The sequence below is a fragment of the Saimiri boliviensis genome, chromosome 12 (assembly GCF_048565385.1).
Source record: "Saimiri boliviensis isolate mSaiBol1 chromosome 12, mSaiBol1.pri, whole genome shotgun sequence".
Taxonomy (NCBI): domain Eukaryota; kingdom Metazoa; phylum Chordata; class Mammalia; order Primates; family Cebidae; genus Saimiri; species Saimiri boliviensis.
Window position 1 is genome coordinate 80,963,210 of NC_133460.1, and position 21,106 is coordinate 80,984,315.

General features: G+C 41.2%; 1 protein-coding gene across 3 annotated transcripts in view; it reads left to right on the forward strand.

Moving 5' to 3' along the window:
- DNTT (DNA nucleotidylexotransferase) overlaps positions 1 to 21,106 on the forward strand; it is a 47,160-nt gene that overhangs the window by 10,081 nt on the left and 15,973 nt on the right. For all 3 annotated transcript variants that reach the window (XR_012512905.1, XM_003922351.4, XM_010333233.3), the window contains exons 2-6: positions 1,644 to 1,818; positions 2,537 to 2,662; positions 3,837 to 4,007; positions 5,917 to 5,988; positions 19,683 to 19,806. Coding sequence is in view for 2 of the 3 variants with exons in the window: in XM_003922351.4 (XP_003922400.1) it covers positions 1,644 to 1,818; positions 2,537 to 2,662; positions 3,837 to 4,007; positions 5,917 to 5,988; positions 19,683 to 19,806 (668 nt within the window). In the remaining variant the exon portion in view is untranslated. The remainder of the gene's footprint in view (positions 1 to 1,643; positions 1,819 to 2,536; positions 2,663 to 3,836; positions 4,008 to 5,916; positions 5,989 to 19,682; positions 19,807 to 21,106) is intronic.

Consider the following 21,106-nt stretch of genomic DNA (forward strand, 5'->3'; position numbering starts at 1 on the left):
GAGGGAGAGAAAATATTGCTGTTTTTTCTCTTAGATGCGTGGGTATGCTGTGTGCTCTTGCTCTTGCTCAAATTCACAGACTATTTGAACTGAAAGATCTTAAAAATCACTAGGTCCAATAATATAATGCTGACCATGAAGACTTGTTAAAAACTAGAAATAAAATACTTGACCCGGAAAAGACAATCAAAAAAGGTGAGTATCATGTCCAGCTGTGTGACCTTTAGAATGTTACTTGACCTTTCTGTGCCTCAGTTTCCTCATTTTTGAAGTGTGAATGATGTAACACTTATTGAGGAGCTGAATGAGATGATACAGGTAAAGCACTTGGCCAATGCCTCAAACGTGGTAAGTGCTTAGTAGCTGTTAGGAAAAAGATCCCTGCCCATCTCACATTATAGAATTGTGCTTTGAAAACATGTCAACAAAATTTCTCAAAGGCTGGTCATATATGATTTATTGTTAATAATAAGCTGTGGGCTGGGCATGGTGGCTCACATCTGTAATCCCAGTACTTTGGGAGGCCGAGGTGGGTAGATCACTTGAGGTCAGGAGTTTGAGACCAGCCTGGCCAACATGGCAAAACCCCATCTCTACTAAAAATATAAAAAATTAGCCAGGAGTGATGGCAGGTGTCTCTAATCCCAGCTAATTGGGAGGCTGAGGCAGGAGAATCACTTCAACCTGGGAGGAAGAGGTTGCAGTGAGCCCACATCGCATCATTGCACTCCAGCCTGGGCTGTCTCAAAATAATAACAACAACAACAACAACAACAACAACAACAATAATAATAATAATAAATTGTGAGATCATTTAATAGGGTGTTTCTATGTGTATAATTCATACACTGAAACCTAATCCCCAAAGTGATGATATTAGAAGGCAGGGCCTTTGGGAGGTGACTTGGTTATGAGGGCTTCACCCGAGTGAATGAGATTAATGTCCTTAAAAGTGAGGATCCAGAGAGCTGCCTTCCCCTTCTGCCAGGGAAGGACACATAGCAGGTGCCATCTATGAAGAATGGGCCTTCACTGGACACCAAATCTGCCGACCCCTTAATTAGGGACTTCCCAACCTCCAGAACTGTGAGCAGTAAGTTTCTGCTGTTTATAAATTACTCAGCCTAAGGTACTTTTTTATAGCAGCCTAAATGAATTAACACAGATGCTTAATCCATATAAGCATAGCTACATCTGTACCTATTTTTACGTCTATTTTGGATCATGATATAAAACATATTTCTAACTATGGGTCACAGTCAAACAAGTTTGAAAGCCATTGGATTATTAAAGTCCTCCACAAGTAAAAACGGGGCAGAATCCTAAAACCACATATGGAATGCTAGGTGCTGCTTTAAGAGCAATTTCATCTTCCATCTTCTCTGGACCTTGCTTTTCCATCGACACCTCAGTCCTGCTAATGTTGTCTTTATTTTTCATGCATCTGACATGTAACTTAGACCACTGTTGCCACACTAATTAAAATAATTCCCTTGCATGGAGGCCTAAATTCTCCCCACCTATGGTTAGGTCAAGCATGTGTCTTTCTCCATCAGATGGAATGCTCAGAAACCTTGAGGAAAGAGGAGAGCTTCTGATTTTGAAAGATGCTTCAGCTGGTAACTCTTTCTTGCATTTTGCAGTGATTCTGTCACCCACATTGTAGCAGAGAACAACACGGGTTCGGATGTTCTGGAGTGGCTTCAGGTACAGAAGATACAAGCCAGCTCACAACCAGAGCTCCTTGATGTCTCCTGGCTGATAGAATGTATAGGAGCAGGGAAACCAGTGGAGATGACTGGGAAACACCAGCTTGTTGTAAGTGTCATGGATGTGACTTTCATTGTTCTTTGCTTGATGGTTAAAAACATAGGCTTAAAATCAATAGATCTGGGGTAAACCCTAGATTTTCTGCTTACTTCTTGTGTGATATTAGGCAAGTCACTTAGCTTTACTGAGCTTCAGTTTCTTCCTCTATAATATGACATAACAATAATGCCAGCCTCATAAAATAGTCAGGAAGATTAGAATAACATACATGTAAAGCACTTAACACAGTGTGTTAAGTATAGTAGGCACCGAATGAGTGGTAGCTATTTTCCTGAACACATTTATACATAAATATTTCAAAATATTTAAACCTTGATATTCTGGCAGCCAAAAAAGCAGGAGATTCCTTTTTTTTTTTCTTTACTGTGATCATTCAGAAAAAAAAAAAGATAAAGTTAAGCTCTCAGTTCCAAATATTTGAGCAATTGTGCTAGAATCTTTAGGAGGAGGGCTTGAACTATAACTACATAAGTTCATAGAAAAGGAAAATGATATTTAATTGACAGGTGTTTTTCATGTTTTTTCTGATTTCAAAAATAATGCATGTTAACAATAGCAAGTTCAAATATTAGAGATGTATCTAACATACATTTTGGGTCTCCTATTATTTTATCCTCCAACTACAGACTACTTCTAAATTTTTTCCATACTTATCTATTATTACTATTAATTTTTATTGAAAATGGATGCTTATGCATTTGTTTAGGTGGGAAGAGACTATTCAGATAGCACCAACCCAGGCCCGAAGACTCCACCAATTGCTGTACAAAAGATCTCCCAGTATGCATGTCAGAGAAGAACCACTTTAAACAACTTTAACCAGATATTCACGGTAATGGGACTTTACACCAACAGTCAGAGCAAAAGAAGGGCGTGTAGCTTCTTTCTGTGGACCTGCAAGTTATACATTTTTCTGAAAACCTGGAAAAGTTTTCCTTCCACCTACCCACAACCCTAGCCTGACCTCTGATTCTTCTATCCTTTTTTCTATCAAGAATGGGTCTCCTTCCTTCCTGGAAATGGACAAACATATTTAGATTATATTCTTTAGAGACAGCAGATTACTATTTACAGAGTTGTCATTCATTAATGGGCACAATACTTGTCAAAGGCAAATACTCTGAACAACCAAATACTGTAATTAGTCCAAAACATAGTAAGAGCAAATTACATAGAAATAACAACAATGCATCAACAGCGTTTGCTGGGAAACTGAAAAATTAAGCAAACCTAGATTCCAACCTTTCTGATATTCATGAGTTTGGGCAAGTCAATTTATCTCTCTGAGCCCGTTTCCTCGTCTATTCAAAAAGAAATTGGATAGGTAATATCTAAAGCTCCACTCAGCCCTCAGATTGGTAAATGTGTTTTGAATGGCCCTAAAAGCTCACAACTGCTTGTCTGCTAGCCTGGAGTCAGTGGTTAGCTGGATGAAACATGTAGTAGTAGATCCACACCGAGCTTTTCATTTCTAGACGCAGGAAATTGTAGCTACTGGATATGCTGAGCATGAGATCACACAGCTGCAGCTGCTTACCCTCCTGCTAGAAATGCAAACATGCCCTACCTTAAATAACCCTGGCTCTGGGTCTGTGTGATCACAACTACACTCATTCATTCAACAAGCCTGTGTTAAGCACTGTGTTTCATGGGGATCTCGGTGATCAAGGCAGAATTCTAGCCACAGGCTAGTAGAAAGAGCACAGAAGGAGAGATCATGCCGAGTCATGACTAACAAGATGTTGTGAGCACCAAAGCATTTTTTTTTAGTTAAATCATCTGTGAATGTATAACGGTAGTGTACTCCAAGTTTCCTTATAATGAGCTCTTCTGCTTGTCTTTTCAATTCAACTCTACTCCACCACACAAGAGAGGAATACAAGGGTAAGGGAGACCCCATTCTGACGGTATTCCAATATTTAAAGGAGAGCAAGAGGTGTTTGTGAGTGATCACTGGCTCAGGGGCTTGGAAGCAGACCTCTCACTTATCTGGTTTTACCTTTCAGGATGCCTTTGATATACTGGCTGAAAATTGTGAGTTTAGAGAAAATGAAGACTCCTGTGTGACATTTATGAGAGCAGCTTCTGTACTGAAATCTCTGCCATTCACAATCATCAGTATGAAGGACACAGAAGGAATTCCCTGCCTGGGGTCCAAGGTGAAGGGTATTATAGAGGTAAGGGTGAAATGGGATTTGTCCCACTTCCCAATAGGTAGGTGGGGCTAGGGGAGAGAGAGAGATGTAGTTAACAGATTTTCCTGTCAATTATGCAGATATGGTGTGCATCACATATTTTCTTTAATACATCTCTCTTCTCTCCCCCGTCTGTTTGTGTGTGTTTATTTAGACCGTATAGACGTGTGTGTGTGTGTGTGTGTGTGTGTATGTGTGTGTGTGTGTGTGTGTGTGTGTGTATACACGTTAGGGGTTGTGAATATCCTAGTCACGTGACACCAATACATGTTAGTGGTGGCAGGTGTCAGAGTTACTGACGGTGAATCCGTTCCGGGTCTGCAGCATCCTCAATTACTGCTTCAGCAGAAGAAAGCATTTGACTGAGGAGCATAAGGCAGAAAAAGAGACTGAGGGGGGTTTCAGAGCAGGAGTGGAAGTTTAAAAAGCTTTAGAGCAGGAAAGAAAGGAAACCACACTTGGAAGAGACCCAAGCAGGCAACTTGGAGGACAAGAGCAGCGTTTGCCCTTCTGACTTAGGGTTTTATATGTTATCATATTTCTGGGATCCTGCGTCCCCTTTCCCATGACACTTCCCTTAGGATGAGCCGCTCGCATGCGCAGTCCCCTCCTTGTCCTTGGGAGGGGAGCATGCGCAGTCTGTCTGCTGGAGTTGTACGCATGCTCACCTGAGGCAGTCTTCCCTTTTCCAGTGAAATGCCCCCAGGAAGTCATATGCTGCCATTTTGTCCCTTAATGTGCATGCTCATGCCCACTTGCCCAGTTCCTGAGATTTTATTGAAAGCTGCTGATTACCAATTTCAAGCATTTTTATCTACTAGGAAATTGCCTCTCCCTGGCGCCAGCTGTAACCAATTACCATTTTATAGCGTGACAACTGCCATACCATCAAGGAACTGCCTCTCTCTAGCATGGCTGCAACCAATTATCATTTTAGAGCGACAGTGTGATAACTGCTGGACCATCACCTGAAGCTCTCCTGACATTCCTGGTTTGGGGGAAGCCCTCTCCTGCCCGGCTCATGCCTGACTAGCTACTTACTGATAACATACAGATAGATAGAGGCCTGTTATGTATAATTCATACCCTAATATTATCACAATTGGAGCTACATGGAGCAGACTAGTAGAAACAGAACTCTCCCATATTGTTATTAATCACAGTGAAAGACTCAAGTAACCTAAAAGCTTGACAGTAGGGAAATGGTCTGATTTCAAACATAGGCTTTGTGGAGGACCTCAGTTGCACCCGGGGGCTCCTCCTTAGAGCAGTGGTGGGTGTGATGTGCAGTGGAGTTAGTTCTATGTCTCCTCACGGAGAGCACCAGGGATTGTGTTTATTTTACTGAATGGTGTTTAAGGATTCCCCAGCAAAGCAAGCCGGTCATCTGGTAGTAAGTTTCCATATAGTCAAGCGCAAGGCATATTATTCAAGGACAATGATTCCAACTCTACTCAGAGGAGGGGGCTCTGAGCTAGACGTCACAAGGGCCTGAATGTAGATTGGCTTTTTGGTGGGTCCAAAATGAACCTTCCCAATGGAAAAGTCTTCTTATTTCAGTAAGGTCACATTCACTGAAGAAAAAATTATCACCAATATTTGGACATACATTTTTCAGTGAATATTTTGGTTTGGGATTCTGTAGATTTGGATCCTAACCATTCTGTATCTTTGTTCATAAGGATCAGAAAGGGGTCTTTGGATATATGATGAGCTAGCATTTTCAAGATTGTAGGGAAATGTCTTGTTTTCTCCAGATGAGTTAGGGAAATACCCCTGCAAGAGATGCATGGGCATTTCACGAGAAACCAAGCTACTAGATCCATGAATTTGAGAGTTTTAGACAGTGATTATATCATTAACTTAAAATATTTTTCAACTGTCCATGTAGGAGATTATTGAAGATGGAGAAAGTTCTGAAGTTAAAGCTGTGTTAAATGATGAACGCTATCAATCCTTCAAAGTAAGTGATTTTACATATATTTATTGAAAATGGTTTTTCAGTTAATCTTATTACCTATTCTGGATGGTTGTATTAGTCAGCTTGGGCTGCGATAACAAAATACCAGAATGGTGTGGCTTAAATAACGGAAATTTATTTTCTCACTGTTCTGGAGGCTGAAAGTTCTGGATCAAGATGTCAGCAGTCAGTTTCTGTTGAGGGTTCTCTTTCTGGCTTTCAGATGGCTGCCTGGGTGCTCTCCTACTCGCATGGTAAGACAGAGGGAGAGAACAAGCAATCTTTCTGGTGTCTTTTATCATAAAGACACTAATTCTGGGCTGGGCGCCATAGCTCATGCCTATAATCCCAGCACTTAGGGAGGCCAAGGCAGGTGGATCACTTGAAGCCAGGAATTCGGGACCAGCCTGGCCAACATGGTGAAACCCCATCTCTGCTAAAAATACAAAAATTAGCCAGGTGTGGTGGGGCATGCCTGTAATTCCAGCTACTTGGGAGGTTGAGACATGAAAATCACTTGAGTCTGGGAGGCAGAGGTTGCAGTGGGTTGAGATCGAGCCACTGCACTCCAGCCTGATCGATAGAGTGAGGCTGTCTCAAAAACAAAACAAACAAAAAGACACTAATCGTGAGAGCCTCACTTCCATGACCCCAAAGGACCTGTCTTAAAATACCATCTTATTAGGGATTAAGACTTCAACATACAAATTGAGTTGGGAGGGGGAATTCAGTCCATAGCAGTGGTCTAGGAAGAAAATGCCTAAATTCAGGTGCCCCGATTATTGCCATAGTGTGGTGATGTACAAATTACCTTGCCCTCCAAGGGTCTATCACTCATGGGTACAAACATCATGGGATATTTTGTCCTGTTCCTGGTGGGAACAGGACAGAACTGTTCTTAAGAGCAAATTTGTGTCGGAAAAGCCCCTTACTGCATCTCCATTTACTTGGAAGCAGGATTTATTACCTCCCAATTTTCCCTACCTTAAAAGTTGCTTGTGGAAGAAACTTCCACCATACCCTTCAATGCAAAAGTGATCCGCAGGCCTAAAATGTGGCCATGAGTAGCTGGATGTGGTGGCTCAAGCCTGTAATCCCAGCACATTGGGAGGCTGAGGCCTCACTCTTACTGAGTGCCACCTATGTGCCAGAGTCTGTGTTGGGAGTTCTCACATATTTATTCTTTTTTTTCCCCCACCATGGCTCTTGTGAAGTAGATTAAAAAAAAAAGAAAAGAAAAAAAGAAAGAAAGAAAAGACAATCCCTTTATTTTACAGATACATTGGGGTTCAGAAGTGTTCACTAACTTGTCTAAGATCATAAAAAAAGAATTGAATTCAGATCTTCTTAATGCCCTGGCAGCACTCTATAATAATCTTGGCCTTTAAAAAAAACATGGCCGAGTCTGGGTGCGGTGGCTTATGCCTGTAATCCCAGTACTTTGCGGGGCCAAGGTGGGTGGATCATGAGGTCAGGAGATTGAGATCATCCTGGCTGGGCAACATGGTGAAACCCTGTCTCTACTGAAAATACAAAAATTAGCTGAGTGTGATGATGTGCCTCTGTAGTCCCAGCTACTCAGGAGTCTGAGGCAGGAGAATTGCTTGAACCTGGGAGGCAGAGGTTGCAGTGAGCTGAGATTGCACCACTGCACTCCAGCCTGAGCAACAGAGAGAGACACCGTCTCAAAAAATCAAACAAACAAACAAAAAACATGGCTGAAACCTACCCCAAGCCCAATTAAATTCCAATCTCTGAGGGTTCGGATGGGCATTAGTATTTTTTATAATTGGCCCTGTGATTATAATGCACAGTCAGAGTTGAGAACCGTGGCTCTGACTGACTCCTACTGCTCTCCACAAGAAGGGACAGGGCATTTTTTCAATGAGTGTGTATTCTAAATACTCTTGGAACACTTTCAGATACACCCATCCCTTTTTCTCTGCTCCTCCCAACTTGTACCACAGGGGTCCTTTTTATCTCTGGATATCTGTAAGCAAGCAGATGGAGAGAGGGGAGAGGTTGTTACTGATGGTAGAGAAATACAAATTCAACTGAATTAATTTTAATCAGTATTTATCTTTTGATAAAACATGTATGTGTAGTGCTGATAGACTGTCAAAGCACAATGTCAAATAGTGTCAAGAAAATTTGATACAGTTTTCCAGACTTGTTGACAACTTTGACTTGTTGAATATGCATACACTGATACCAAAGAGTACTGATTTAGTATCTTGGCTTATAGAGATCATAAAAAGGATTAGGCAGGGGTCTACTGCTGGTGGGAAAACAATTTTGAATTCCTGAGATTAGATTCATTAATTGCCATATAACACGCAACATTTTACCCCAAGATTTTTGAAGTATTGTGATTTACCATATCTATGGCCTCTCAATTATAAAAATCCATTATTATTATTTTTTAAGTTTTTTCACACCCTCCATACTCCCCCCAAAATCCATTATTTTACAGTCTCCTTTTAACCTTGAAATTGACCATGAACAAGGATTGTTTAAAAACATCAAAATGTCATAATATTTTGAACACTTTGTCATGTTATAAAGAATCTTTTCATACATTCATCTATAACTAAAGTTGAATACATAAATACAGTCATTCTTGGAATTGGCCAAACATGTCATTGTGTACAATAGTTACCTTGGGCATGTATTTTAAGATACGTAAAACCAGAGTGCCCCCTCTCCTGAGTTTTATCAATGGACTTCTGTTTTAATGGAGAATTAGAAACAATATAGAGAACTGAATGCTCATCTTCCACCCTATCCAACTAGCTCCATCCTTCCTGCCCTGACTCTCTGGTCCCCAGTGATGCAGAAACTACCATTACTACTCAGTCCAATTTATGTGGTTCCTGCTTGGTCACTGTTGGGTTTATGGAGTGTGCCTTAAACCATCAAACCACAATAGCATATTGCATGTTGGACATTGTGTGTGGTCCTTCCTGATTTCTACATCTAATGTTAAGTTCCACAGGGAAATATAAGGAAACCTTGATATTGCTGCCTGATTATTGCACTACAGACAAATTGCATGGTGAATATACTTTTCTTTATTACACTGGTGTAACAGTTTTATTATTATTTTTAGCTTTGATCAGTTTACTGTTCAATTACTTATATTTTTCTGGCAAATGAGTTCTTCTTTCTGGCTATTTGCCCCTAAAATGAAATACCCTACTTTGTGACGATCACCTTGCCAAATTATAGCAAATATTTTTAACTCTCGAAGTCCATTTTGCATATTGCTCCTGACTCAGGAAATAGTTACATTTCTTAAATACAAGTAATAATACCGCATATAACCACTGCACATCATCAAACAATCTCCCACTTTTTCACCAGGATTCTTTCTTGCATTTTATTGCAAAAAATTTCAAATATAGAAAGTAAAATAATAAAACATATCCCCACGTACCATCCAGCTGCAGCAGTTATAATCTCATCCCTAATCTTGTTTTATCTGTACCGCACTCATTCCTCCTCTTTTTCAAACTAACCCCAGATTTCATCTGTACATATTTCAGTGTGTGTCTCCAGTAGATAAGGATTTTTGAAAAATTACAGCCAGAATACTATTACCACACCTTAAAAATTAACAATACTGTAATATTATAAAATATCTATTCAGTTTTCAAATTTTTTTATTTTTTTAAAATTTCTTTTCAATTGGTTTGAATCAGAATTTCAAGGTCCTGGTATTAATTTTGTTGGTATATCTTTTAAATATCTTTCAATTTATAGATATTTCATTCTCTTTTTTCTTCTCTGCAATTTATTTGTTCAAGAAATTGAGTTGTTTTATTAATTGTTTTAATCTAGTTTCATACAGACTGGATTTTACTGATTGCATTCCTGTTGTATATTTTTTAGCTTGTATAGCCATCATCTCTTTTTCCCATAAACTGGTAATTAGGTTTAGAAGTTTCCATTTTTGGCAAGACAACTTCAGACTATGTGATGTGTGCTTCCATCAGAAGGCACAAAATATATGTTTCTACCCCCTTTTGTAATGTGAAAAGTCATTGGTGATTATTGTTTAGCTTCATTCCTTTGTGAGGTATTGCAAAATGGTGATACCCAAATGCTACCTAGTTTAGTCTTTCATTATTTGGAATACTTTATTTTTTATTATTATTTTTTTTAAAGGTAACTTTTTAATTATAAGTCTCTATAGGAATACATGATAGCTATAGTTTCACACACAAAAGTTGTTAATAGTGGGACCTCTTTTTTTTTTTCCTTTTTGAGACGGAGTCTTACCCTGTCACCCAGTCTGGAGTGCAGTGGCACAATCTCAGCTCACTGCAACCTCTGCCTCCTGAGTTCAGGCAGTTCTCCTGCCTCAGCCTCCTGAGTAGCTAGCATTATATGCACATACAACCATGTCCAGCTAATTTTTGTATTTTTAGTAGAGATGGTGTTTCACCATGTGGGTCAGGCTGGTCTTGAACTCCTGACCTCATAAATCCGATTGCCTTGGCCTCCCAAAGTGCTGGGATTACAGGCATGAGCCACCGTGCCTGGCAATAAGTGGGATCTTTTTTTTTTTTTTTTTTTTTTTTTTTTTTGAGACAGAGTTTTGCTCCTGTTACCCAGGCTGGAGTGCAATGGCGCAATCTTGGCTCACCGCAACCTCCGCCTCTTGGGTTCAGGCAATTCTCCTGCCTCAGCCTCCTGAGTAGCTGGGATTACGGCACGTGCCACCATGCCCAGCTAATTATTTGGAATACTTTAAAGAGACTTTTCCCCATCAACGATTTGGTTGTCCTGTGGTACAGTTTGTGCAGCAGTGGGAGGTTGAGTGTTGCTGTTATCCCTGTTGTGTGTTTTCACAATAATGAATTGGTTCTAAAGGTAAACAGTTATTTCTTCATAGTAGCATGATGACTATGTAGAGCTCAGTGTACCTGATACATTTCAATCCATTGCAGTTATTATTTTTATTGCTGCTTAAACTTCTACTTTGGCCAATAGGATCCACTTAAGGTTGGCTCCTGAGTCCTTTTGACACAACCCTAGTAATTTTAGATAAAGTCCTTGCTTTCTGGTATAATTCCTGCCCCAGACTTGGTTAGCTATTTTTCCAAAGGGACATGGGCTATTTTAATAGAAAACAGCATTTAGAAATAGCAGTCTTGGTGCTGGGACAGAGGTAATAATTTAGTAAAACCTATGGGAAGGAGGCAATGAGCCACGTGGATATTCGGGAGGACATCATTCCAGGCAGAAAGAACAGCATGTGCAAAGACTCGGAGGCTGGAGCAGAGAGAGCAAGAAGAGAGTAGTAGGAAGGAAAGAGCGGTGAGGAGGAGCAGGCCAGGCAGGGCCTGGTGGGAGGTTGGAAGGACTCGGACTTTGGCTTTTCTTGGGGTGGGATGGAGCCTTTGATAAGTTTTGAGCAAAGGAGTTCCATAATCTTTTCTTTTGTTTAATTTTAACTGAATTATTATGGGTTCTGGGTTGAAAATAGGGTGAAGAGTTTGAAGAGCAGAATCTGGGAGACCAGTGAGGAGGCTCTCACAATAATATAGGATACAGGTGAGAGATGATGTGGCTTGGAGCAGTGTGGTAGCAGTAAAGGTAACGAGAAGAGGTCAGATCCTGGATATATGTGGAAGACAGAACCCGCAGAATTCGCTAAAGGATTGGACTTGGATTGTAAGGAAAGAGGATTCAAATGTGACTCCAAGGTTTATGGCCTGAGGTATAAATGAAATTATAAAACATGGGAACATGAGTGGCCTCTTTTCTGTGGGTCAGTGCAGTGTTTGTGTCTGTGGGAAAGGAGTAGGGATGGGTCAGGCAAAAGTTCACAGGGGATGATGTGGTTTGGATATTTGTCACCTCCAAATTTCCCTTTGAAATGTGATCCTTAGTGTTGGAGGTGGGACCTGGCAGGAGGTGTTTGGGTCATGGGGGCAGATCCTTCATGAATGACTTGGTGAAACTGAGTTCATTTGAAATCTGGTTGTTTAAAAGAGCCTGGCACCTCCCCCTTCGCTCCTGCGCTCCCTCTCTTGCTGTGTGATGCACCAGCTCCCACTTCACTTCTGCCGTGATTGTAAGTTTCTTGACGTCCTCACCAGAAGCAGATGCTGGTGCCATGCTTCTTGTACAGACTGCAGAACCATGAGCCAAGTACATCTCTTATCCTTATAAATGACCTAGTCTCAGCTACTTCTATATTGCAGTGCAAAAAGAGCCTAACACAGGGGCCCAGATATCTGAGTTATGAACAATATATAGGAGGACCAGGAAGATAAGAGAGGAAAGAACATTCTGAGCAGGATAATAGCTTGTAAAAATTTGAAGTTGTACAAGGATTATGAGTTCTGGAATTAAATTGAGTTTTTGGTGTGCAGGAAGCCTATAACAGGAAATGAGTTTAGAGAGATAAAGAGAGTCCTTACATGTTCTATGACAGACTTTGAATTTTATTTTATGCATAAGGAGACTAGAATTTTTAAAATCTGTCAATGACATTATCAGATATCCATTTCAGAAAGATAAGGAGAGTATGCACTGGCGAAAGTGATGGGAATGGAGAGAGGAGATGAATTTGAGATGTCTTAAGGTATAGAAACAACAGGATTTGGTAAACAGTAAGATGTGGGATGTGGGGAGGGGTCTAGGAGTACCCTGAGGTTGCTGGGTTGTGTGACCAGGTGGATGGTGGTGCCAGTATCTTTCTTTTTTTTTTTTTTTTTTTTTTTTTTTTGGAGATGGAGTCTTGCTCTCTTGCCCAGGCTGTAGTGCAGTGGCACGGTCTCAGCTAACGGCATCCTCCACTGCCCGGGTTCATGCGATTCCCCTGCCTCAGCCTCCCAAGTAGCTGGGACTACAGGCACGTGCCACCACACCCAGCTAATTTTTTTGAGTTTTAGTAGAGACAGGATTTCACCATGTTGGCCAGGATTTGGCCTGGATGGTCTCAATCTCCTGACCTCATGATGTGCCCACCTCAGCCTCCCAAAGTGCTGGGATTACAGGTGTTTGCCAGTGTACCCGGCCCCTACATTAGATAATGGCACCACCTGTGCGCAGTGGCTCACACTTGTAATCCAAGCATTTTGGGAGGCCAAGGTGACCAGTCACCTGAGGTCACGAGTTTAAGACCAGCTTGGAAAATATGGTGAAACCCCATCTCTACTAACACAAAATTAGCCAGGCATAATACTGTGTACCTGTAATACCAGCTACTCGGGAAGCTGAGTTGCAGTGAGCCAAGATCATGCCACTGCACTCCAGCCTGGGGGATACAGTGAGACTCTATCTCAAAAAAAAAAAAAAAAAAAAGTAGGGAATACTGGTACTGGATGGGAGCAGATTTGGAAGTAAAGATACAGAGTATAGTTTGGATGCTGAGTTTGAGCTGCTTGTGAGATATTCTCTTGACACCCAGTAGGTGGGTGGAAATATGGATCTGGAGCTCATGGGAGTGGACTAGGCAGAAATGTAAAAGCATGAGAAGTTATGAGCTAGGTAGAATACGTGCAGTAGGGAGAGAAGGCAAAGGGTGAAGGTCTAGGGAATACCAACATTTATGACACACAAAAGTTGACTGAAAAGGAGCCATCATACACAGACGAGGAGGAAAATCAGACATGAGGGGGGTTCTGAAAAATAAGGAAAGATAAATTTTCAAGAAAGAAGTGTGGCCAACAATGGCCCATGCTACAGAGATCCAAGAAGATAAAACACAAAAACTGGCCTTTGCTTTACAGGCCATTGGAAATCCTAGGGCAGTTTCGTTGGAGTGGTGTGGTGAGAAATGGGAATGTAATGGAAGGAGAAGTAAATAAATGAGGAGTGGAGGTGCTGAAGGGAAGGCAAAGGTAGACCATAGTCTCAAGCAGGTTGTTTGTGAAGGAGCTGCTTTTTAAAATTAATTTTTTTAAAATTATGATAACTTATACACAATAGAAAAGTTACCATATTAAGCATTTAAAATTTATTTTTATTTTTGTAAACTTGGGGTCTTGTTATGTTGCCTAGGCTGCTCTCAAACTCCAGGCCTCAAGACAGCCTACTGCTTCAGCCTCCCAAAATGCTGGGATTGCAGGGTGAGCCAATGCACCTGGCCCATATTAATCATTTTTAACTGTACACTTAAGTATTGTTAAGTACATTCACATTGTTGTGCAGCCAATCTCAAGAACTTTTTCATCTTGTCACACTAAAACTCTATACTATTATACAACAGAATTTGTTTTTAAGAATGAGAATTACTTAAATATCTTGTATGCATAGGGGGATGAACCAGTACAGTGAAAGAGGATGAAGGTGTAGGAAAAATGAAAATCCTACCATTCTAAGAACTTTATAAGACCATTTCATCATTAAAAGACAAATATCTTTACCCCTTTCTAACAGCTCCCTCCATCTTTCTGAGTGCAGTTTTAGTTTTCTACTTTGTATTACAAAAAACAACAAAATTTAAAATGATGAGAATTTTTTGTTGAGAAACAAGATATATTTTTTAAGATTAATTCTAAGGACTTTAGAAAGATACACACTAACTCCCATCTCTTTTATAATTATTTTTGTATGAATTGGTGGTAATATATACTTAACCAAAGTATTCTCATGATGCTGAGGAGGGTATGAACCTGGACAACATGACTAAATTGTAGCACAGAGCATATTACCATAAAAAAAATTAAATGTTATCAAAAGGTTCACATAATATTAGTTAGGGGTTAAAACTATGTTTCTATTACTCTATATTCAGTTTGAATAAACTTCAAATATTTATGAAGCACTAGTTATTATAATGAGATTTTACCTCTTGATTAAACCAGAAGTTGGGTACTAGAACAATTTGCTTTTTACTGCCTCTTTTTCTCTGATGAAATGTAAAGAGAATGAATCAATTGTCAAAGTAACCTTTCGTCAATAGCATCTGATAGAACATGATAGAAGTGACTTTGAGTTTTAATTTTGTTTAAAATGGAGAACTGTGGTCAGGTGCTGTGGCTCATACTTGTAATCCTAGCACTTTGGGAGGCCAAGGCAGGCAGATCACTTGAGGCCAGGAGTTTGAGACTAGCCTGAACAACATGGTGAAACCCCATCTCAGCTAAAAATATAAAAATTAGCTGGGCGTGGTGGTGCATGCCTGTAATCCCAGCTACTCTGGAGGCTGAGGCACGAGAATCTCTTGAACCCAGGAGGCAGAGGTTGCAGTGAGCCGAGACAGCACCACTGCACTCCAGCCTGGATGACAAAGTCAGACTCTCTCTCAAAAAAAAGGAATATAAGAATGTAATAAAATAGGCTCAGTGTGGTGTGGCTCATGCCTGTAATCCCAACACTTCGGGAGGCTGAGGTGGGTGGATCACCTGAGGTCAGGAGTTGGAGACCAGGCTGACCAACATGGTGAAACCCCATCTCTACTGAAAATACAAAAATTAGCCAGGCAAGGTGGCGGGTGCCTGTAATTCCATCTACTCAGGAAGCTGAGGCAGGAGAATGGCTTAAACCCGGGAGGCGGAGGTTGCAGTGAGCGCAGATCGTGCCATTGCACTCCAGCCTGGGAGACAAAAGTGAAATTCTATCTCAAAAAAAAAAAAAAAAAAAGAATGTAATGTAATAAAGTAGAGAACTGTTGCCACAGCACCCACCACTGACAGGTTCAGGTACTTGTCTGTCTGTTTCTCCTGCCTACCCCTCAGCCACTCTGGATCTTTCCTTTGATCATTCTTTTTTCTTTCTAGCTTTGATGTCCTGGTTTCCATTCTGTAATTCACAGAATATTTTGTGGGCATGCTCTTTTCAAATTTCTCTCCAAAGCAAGAGTACATAAACCCATTATGTTGTTGAATTTTGCAAAAAATCCCATCATATCAACTAAAACCAATTTTATTGTAAGAGGATGACTATCAGACCAATATTCATTATTAGAGATGTAATCTAAACGGGCTGGAGAGAAGACATCCATTGACTCTTCCATTCAGTATATTAGTTGCTATTTTACATGCAAAATCATATAGATATGAAGCGTTTAGGAGATAAAGGAAGTCTTGATTTTATACTATGTGGCACTGTGCAAAGTAACAGAGATGCCTAAACTAAAAGGTTATCCTTTGTCCTTATGAAAGTATGACTGAAAGTTCCCTGGAGAATAGTTTCTACATAGAATCAAAACAGTCCTTAGGGCTCACAGATTTAATGATTTATATAGTGTAACTGGCTTCGGATACAAATTTACATGCTGGACAGGCAGTGTAGAAAAAGCAAGAACTAGGAAACAGGAAAACAGATCTATGTTTCTGCTTTGCGGCAATTCATTCTTTTTTTTTTTTTTTTTCAACCATTCTTGAAATATTTATGGAGAGACCATGCTGTGAGAGAAACTGTATTAGGTGCTGGGGAGCATGGTAGCAAATAAGAGAGACCATGTGTGAGCCTAAGCAAGTGGCTTAGCTTCTCCACGTCTCTAACCTTGTTTAGACTCGGTGTCTGAGGTTTCTTTCAAACCCGAAATGCTAAGGTTTGCAATAGCCTTGTGGAGGGAGAAGCTGCCAAGTGGCCCTGGGACTTGAGGACTTACCTTCCTCTCAAAGGGTTAGCCCTTGTTTTGATTTCAAAATAATTGTTACACAGTTTAAAAATAATTTGGTCAGGCTCTTATCTACACTGGAGTAATCTTGACAATTGATGTGGCAATTCATGCTCATTAGACTTCAAAGGTAGGAAGTCAAAGTTGGGAAATGGTGGATGACTTTCGTCAACTCATAGCCAGGCAGCAGTTCCCAGAGAGCAGCTGCTCTGTGGTTCCACCCAGCCTTCCAGCCAATAACGCAGCTTCTCCCGCAGGAAACACATCACTTGGGTCACCTGTTGCTCTTTGCTCTAATGAGCCTTGAGAAAGGATTGCTGGTCATGGGACCAGATGCTTTATGGGGAGGGAAGAATTGTTCTTGCCTTTCACAGTTTTTCCAGTGGGTTTCAAGGTAACGAGCTTCTTATTATCTAGCTCATAACTGCAGTAAGGAAAAAGCTTTACTGCTTGCGGCTGAGATGACTTTTTCAAGGGAGAAAAAGGGATTTCTATGACAAAGGGAGCGAGATGAAGAGGGAAGGAGTAAGGGAGAGAGGGAAGGAGGGAGAAAGAGAGAGATTTGAATATACATTGCTTCCAGGATACAAAAAATTACAACCTGGGAAAGGCTTCGAGTAGCTTTAGGAAAATGAGCTGCTGGAGTCCTCAGTCAATCTGTCCTTTCTGGTCAATGAAAAAGACCGGGTTTGAAGTTCCTTCCGAAACGGGGCCGGCTAATTTAGCCCCTCCCACGAACCCAAGGGTCTGTTATATCTCTGTTTCCTTGAGTACCTCTCTTTCGGAGACCGACCACAGCAAGCAGAGGCTGGGGGAAAAGAAACGAAGAAAGAGGAAAACAAAAGCTGCTACTTATGGAAGATACAAAGGGTAAGACCAAAATTGATTTGACCCGAATCCTTAATGAAAAAAAGAAGAAGGAGAAAACAAAGCCCAGACCAAATGCTAGTACTTGAAAGCTGGAGGCAGAAAGCTATGAATGAATTTTCCCACCCTCTTCCTTCTGAGAGGAGGCAGAGAAAGAGCTTTGGGAAACTTTTTAGGAAGCAGAGTCCAGGGTTGCAGTCAAGGGTGGCTCTAGAGCAAGCTGGAGGGGCTCATGAATATTCATTATCAATTTGTATTCAGAGTTGGTTTTTTAGAGGCAAATGACTTTTTCAGTCCCCTTGCAGTTTAAGAGGCAGCTGCCTCATCTACAGTCCGGACTCATCTAGCCTCGGATCTGTATCTCAGGGTGTTTGCTTGAAGATGCTGGGCGCTGTGTGTAGATTTGTTTTGTTCTCGAATTTCTTGCGTGCTTTCCTGTTTTGAAATGAGCAAAGGCTTCTTTTCTGGGCGCAAGACAGAGAAGTTAATGTGGCACGAGGTTGTCACAACAGGACCCCAGAGCATGTCTTTCAAAACGCTGAAAGTTTCTTGAGATATGTGGGGGAGTCTGTATGTGGGGGACAGAAGGGGGAGACGGGGATGGGTGGAGGGAGGAAATAGAATAACTAGTTCTATCTTAAAAGGGCAGGTCATATCTAACTGCATTTCGATTTTGTCTAAAAACTACAAGAGCAGCCTGGTTTGCACAGATGGTGTGCAGTCTCTATCTTTTACCTCTTTTGGGCATTTTCTGCCAGGACGGAGAGCCAGCTGCTTGCCAGCTTGTGAGAGCCAGGAAGAATCTCTGCAGCAGTGAGGGAGTGCAGGGTTGCAAACCTTTTTCTTTATCATCTCTAACCTCTAACATTCCCACAGGCTTATACCGCATAGAACATGGAAGAAGAGCATGAGTAGCCAATTGATTTCTTAATACTTATATAACGAGAGCTGTTCGTGTTGATTAAGTCTTTATTCTGTGTTGGGAGCTGTACCTAGCATATTACATGTGCTACTTACTTATCATGTGAACCTTATAAGTGCTATCATTGTTATTCCCATTTTCCAGATGGCAAAATTAAAGTACTGAGAGAATAACTCAACTCGAGATCTCATAGTAAGTGCTGGGTGTGGATGGAGGTAGTCTGAGGCAGGGCTGGAGGGCTGTTCCACTCCCTGACACTGTTGTTCTGCTTTTTCTTATGCCCTCACATTGTGGATTTCAGGTTTGCAAATTCTTGAAGCTACTGAAGAATGATACTGATAAAATCTTAAGTCTGTGAAGGAATTTGTACTTTGCACTCAAGTTCCCATACATTTTCTTCAGCTGGTGCTCATAGCCATTCTCTATGAGAAGCAGGTATTGTTATTAGGTCTTTTATAAAAAGGAGGAACTGAGGTCAGAAGGGGTTAGATGACACCAGTCACAGCTAGTTGACAAAAGTCTGGCCTGGTGGGCTGGGCATGGTGGCTCACACCTGTAATCCCAGCACTTTGAGAGGCTGAGGTAGGTGGATCATCTGAGGTCAGGAGTTCGAGATCAGCCTGACCAACATGTAGAAACACTGTCTCTACTAAAAATACAAAAATTAGCCAGGCTTGGTGGCCCATGCCTGTAATCCCAGCTACTAAGGAGAGTCAGGCAGGAGAATCACTTGAACCCAGGAGGTGGAAGTTGCAGTGAGCTGAGATCTTGCCATTGCACTCCAACCTGGGCAACAAGAGTGAAACTCCATCTCAAAAATAAATAAATAAATAAAATATGGCCATGAGCAGGAACACAGGCTTGGAGTGTAAATAGACCAGAGTTTAAGTTTGGGCTGTGCCATTTCCCAGCTTTGTGATGGTAGAGAAACTATATAACCTACGTGAGCATCCCTTTTCAAAATGTGAAGGTACGTATGCAGAGCATGAGTGTGGGTGAGAGACTCAGCAAACGGGAGAGCCCTATAAAGATAAGCTTATCACTCATGGACAGCACAGGCAGGCCATTGATTAGACTATACCTAATCCCTGCACAGGTGTCAGAACCTGCTTGTTATTTCTGTTTCATTTTGTAATGCCACATGTCAAGAAAAGACTCATCTGAAACAAAAATATCCTTAAAAATGTCCATCACCCACCTACTTGTCATATTCAAGAGAAACGAGGTCAAAGATTTGCTTATACTTGTTCTTCATTGCCTGAGACCATGACTCAGTTGTCATACTGATTATTTTAGACTGCTGGCATGTTTTTCCCTCCATTTTAGCTCTTCACTTCTGTATTTGGAGTGGGATTGAAGACTTCAGAGAAGTGGTTCAGGATGGGATTCAGAACTCTGAGTAAAGTAAGGTCGGAGAAAAGCCTGAAATTTACACGAATGCAGCAAGCAGGTAAATTGTCTCTGCTAAAATTTATTGTTGCTATGGGCTGGTTGGGTCATGGTGGAGCTCTAAGTCAGTTACACTGTAACTCCAATCCGGGAGAGCTGGGACACTTTTTTGATGTCTGTTGATGCTTGGATCTAAATCCTAGCTCCAGCAGTTTCCAGCTGTGTGATCTTGAGCAAGTTAGTTAAAATCTTTGAACCTTAATAACCTAATCTATAAAAGGGAGATAACATTGATACTTAGCTGGGAAGTCAATCAGATAATGCAGGCAGTGCCTCAGCACTATGTCTGGCACAGAGCAAAAGTGCCCTCTATGGTGGCTGTTGGTGGTCCTTCTTTCAAGTGTCAAGCCAGGTTGTGCTGCTGATCTGGTCCTTACTGACTCTTCGGGACATTGGAAACTGGCTGTCTCTCTGGGTAAAAGTTGTGGGTGAAGAGTCAAAGACAGAAGGGTTGGCTGCTGAAGAATACTTAAACAAACTAGAGTTGTTGCCTGGCACAAATGTGAAAGTGTTTTAGAAACTGTAAAACACCAGGAAAATGGAAAGGAAATGGTGGAAATCTAGACCAAGCGTTGATGTACCCAACCAGGACTCTTTAGCCTAAAAGAAGACTGTGGTGAGACATGAATGCTGTCATCACCCACCTGAAAGCCTGGCAGGGCGTCTCAGAGGTGGAAGGTAGCCTGGTCACTTTCATTTATGGAGACTCTCAGTAAGTGTCAAAAAACTTGTGTCTTTTTAAAAATGTTTACTTTTAGCATGCAATAAAAATACAATACACACCAGGCATGGTGGCTCATGCCTGTAATCCCAGCACTTTGAGAGGCCGAGGCAGGTGGATCATGAGGTCAGAAGTTTGAGACCAGCCTGACCAACATGGTAAAACCCATCTCTACTAAAAAGACAAAAATTAGCCAGGCATGGTGGTGCATGCCTGTAATCCCAGCTACATGGGAGGCTGAGGCAGGAGAATCACTTTAACTTGGGAGGTGGAGGTTGCAGCCAGCCGAGATTGCACCACTGCACTCCAGCCTGGGTGACAGAGTAAGATTCTGAGACTCTGTCACAAAAAAAAAAAAAAAAAATATATATATATATATATATATATATATATATATATAGAGAGAGAGAGAGAGAGAGAGAGAGAGAGAGAGTTGTGATTCAAAAGGGTCCCTAGCACTATGGCTCCTAAAGTTATAGAGAATGAAGTCATCTTTTTTTTTTTTTTGAGTCAGGGTCTCACTCTTTTGCCCAGGCTGGAGTGCAGTGGTGCTATCAAGGCTTACTGTAATCTCTGCCTC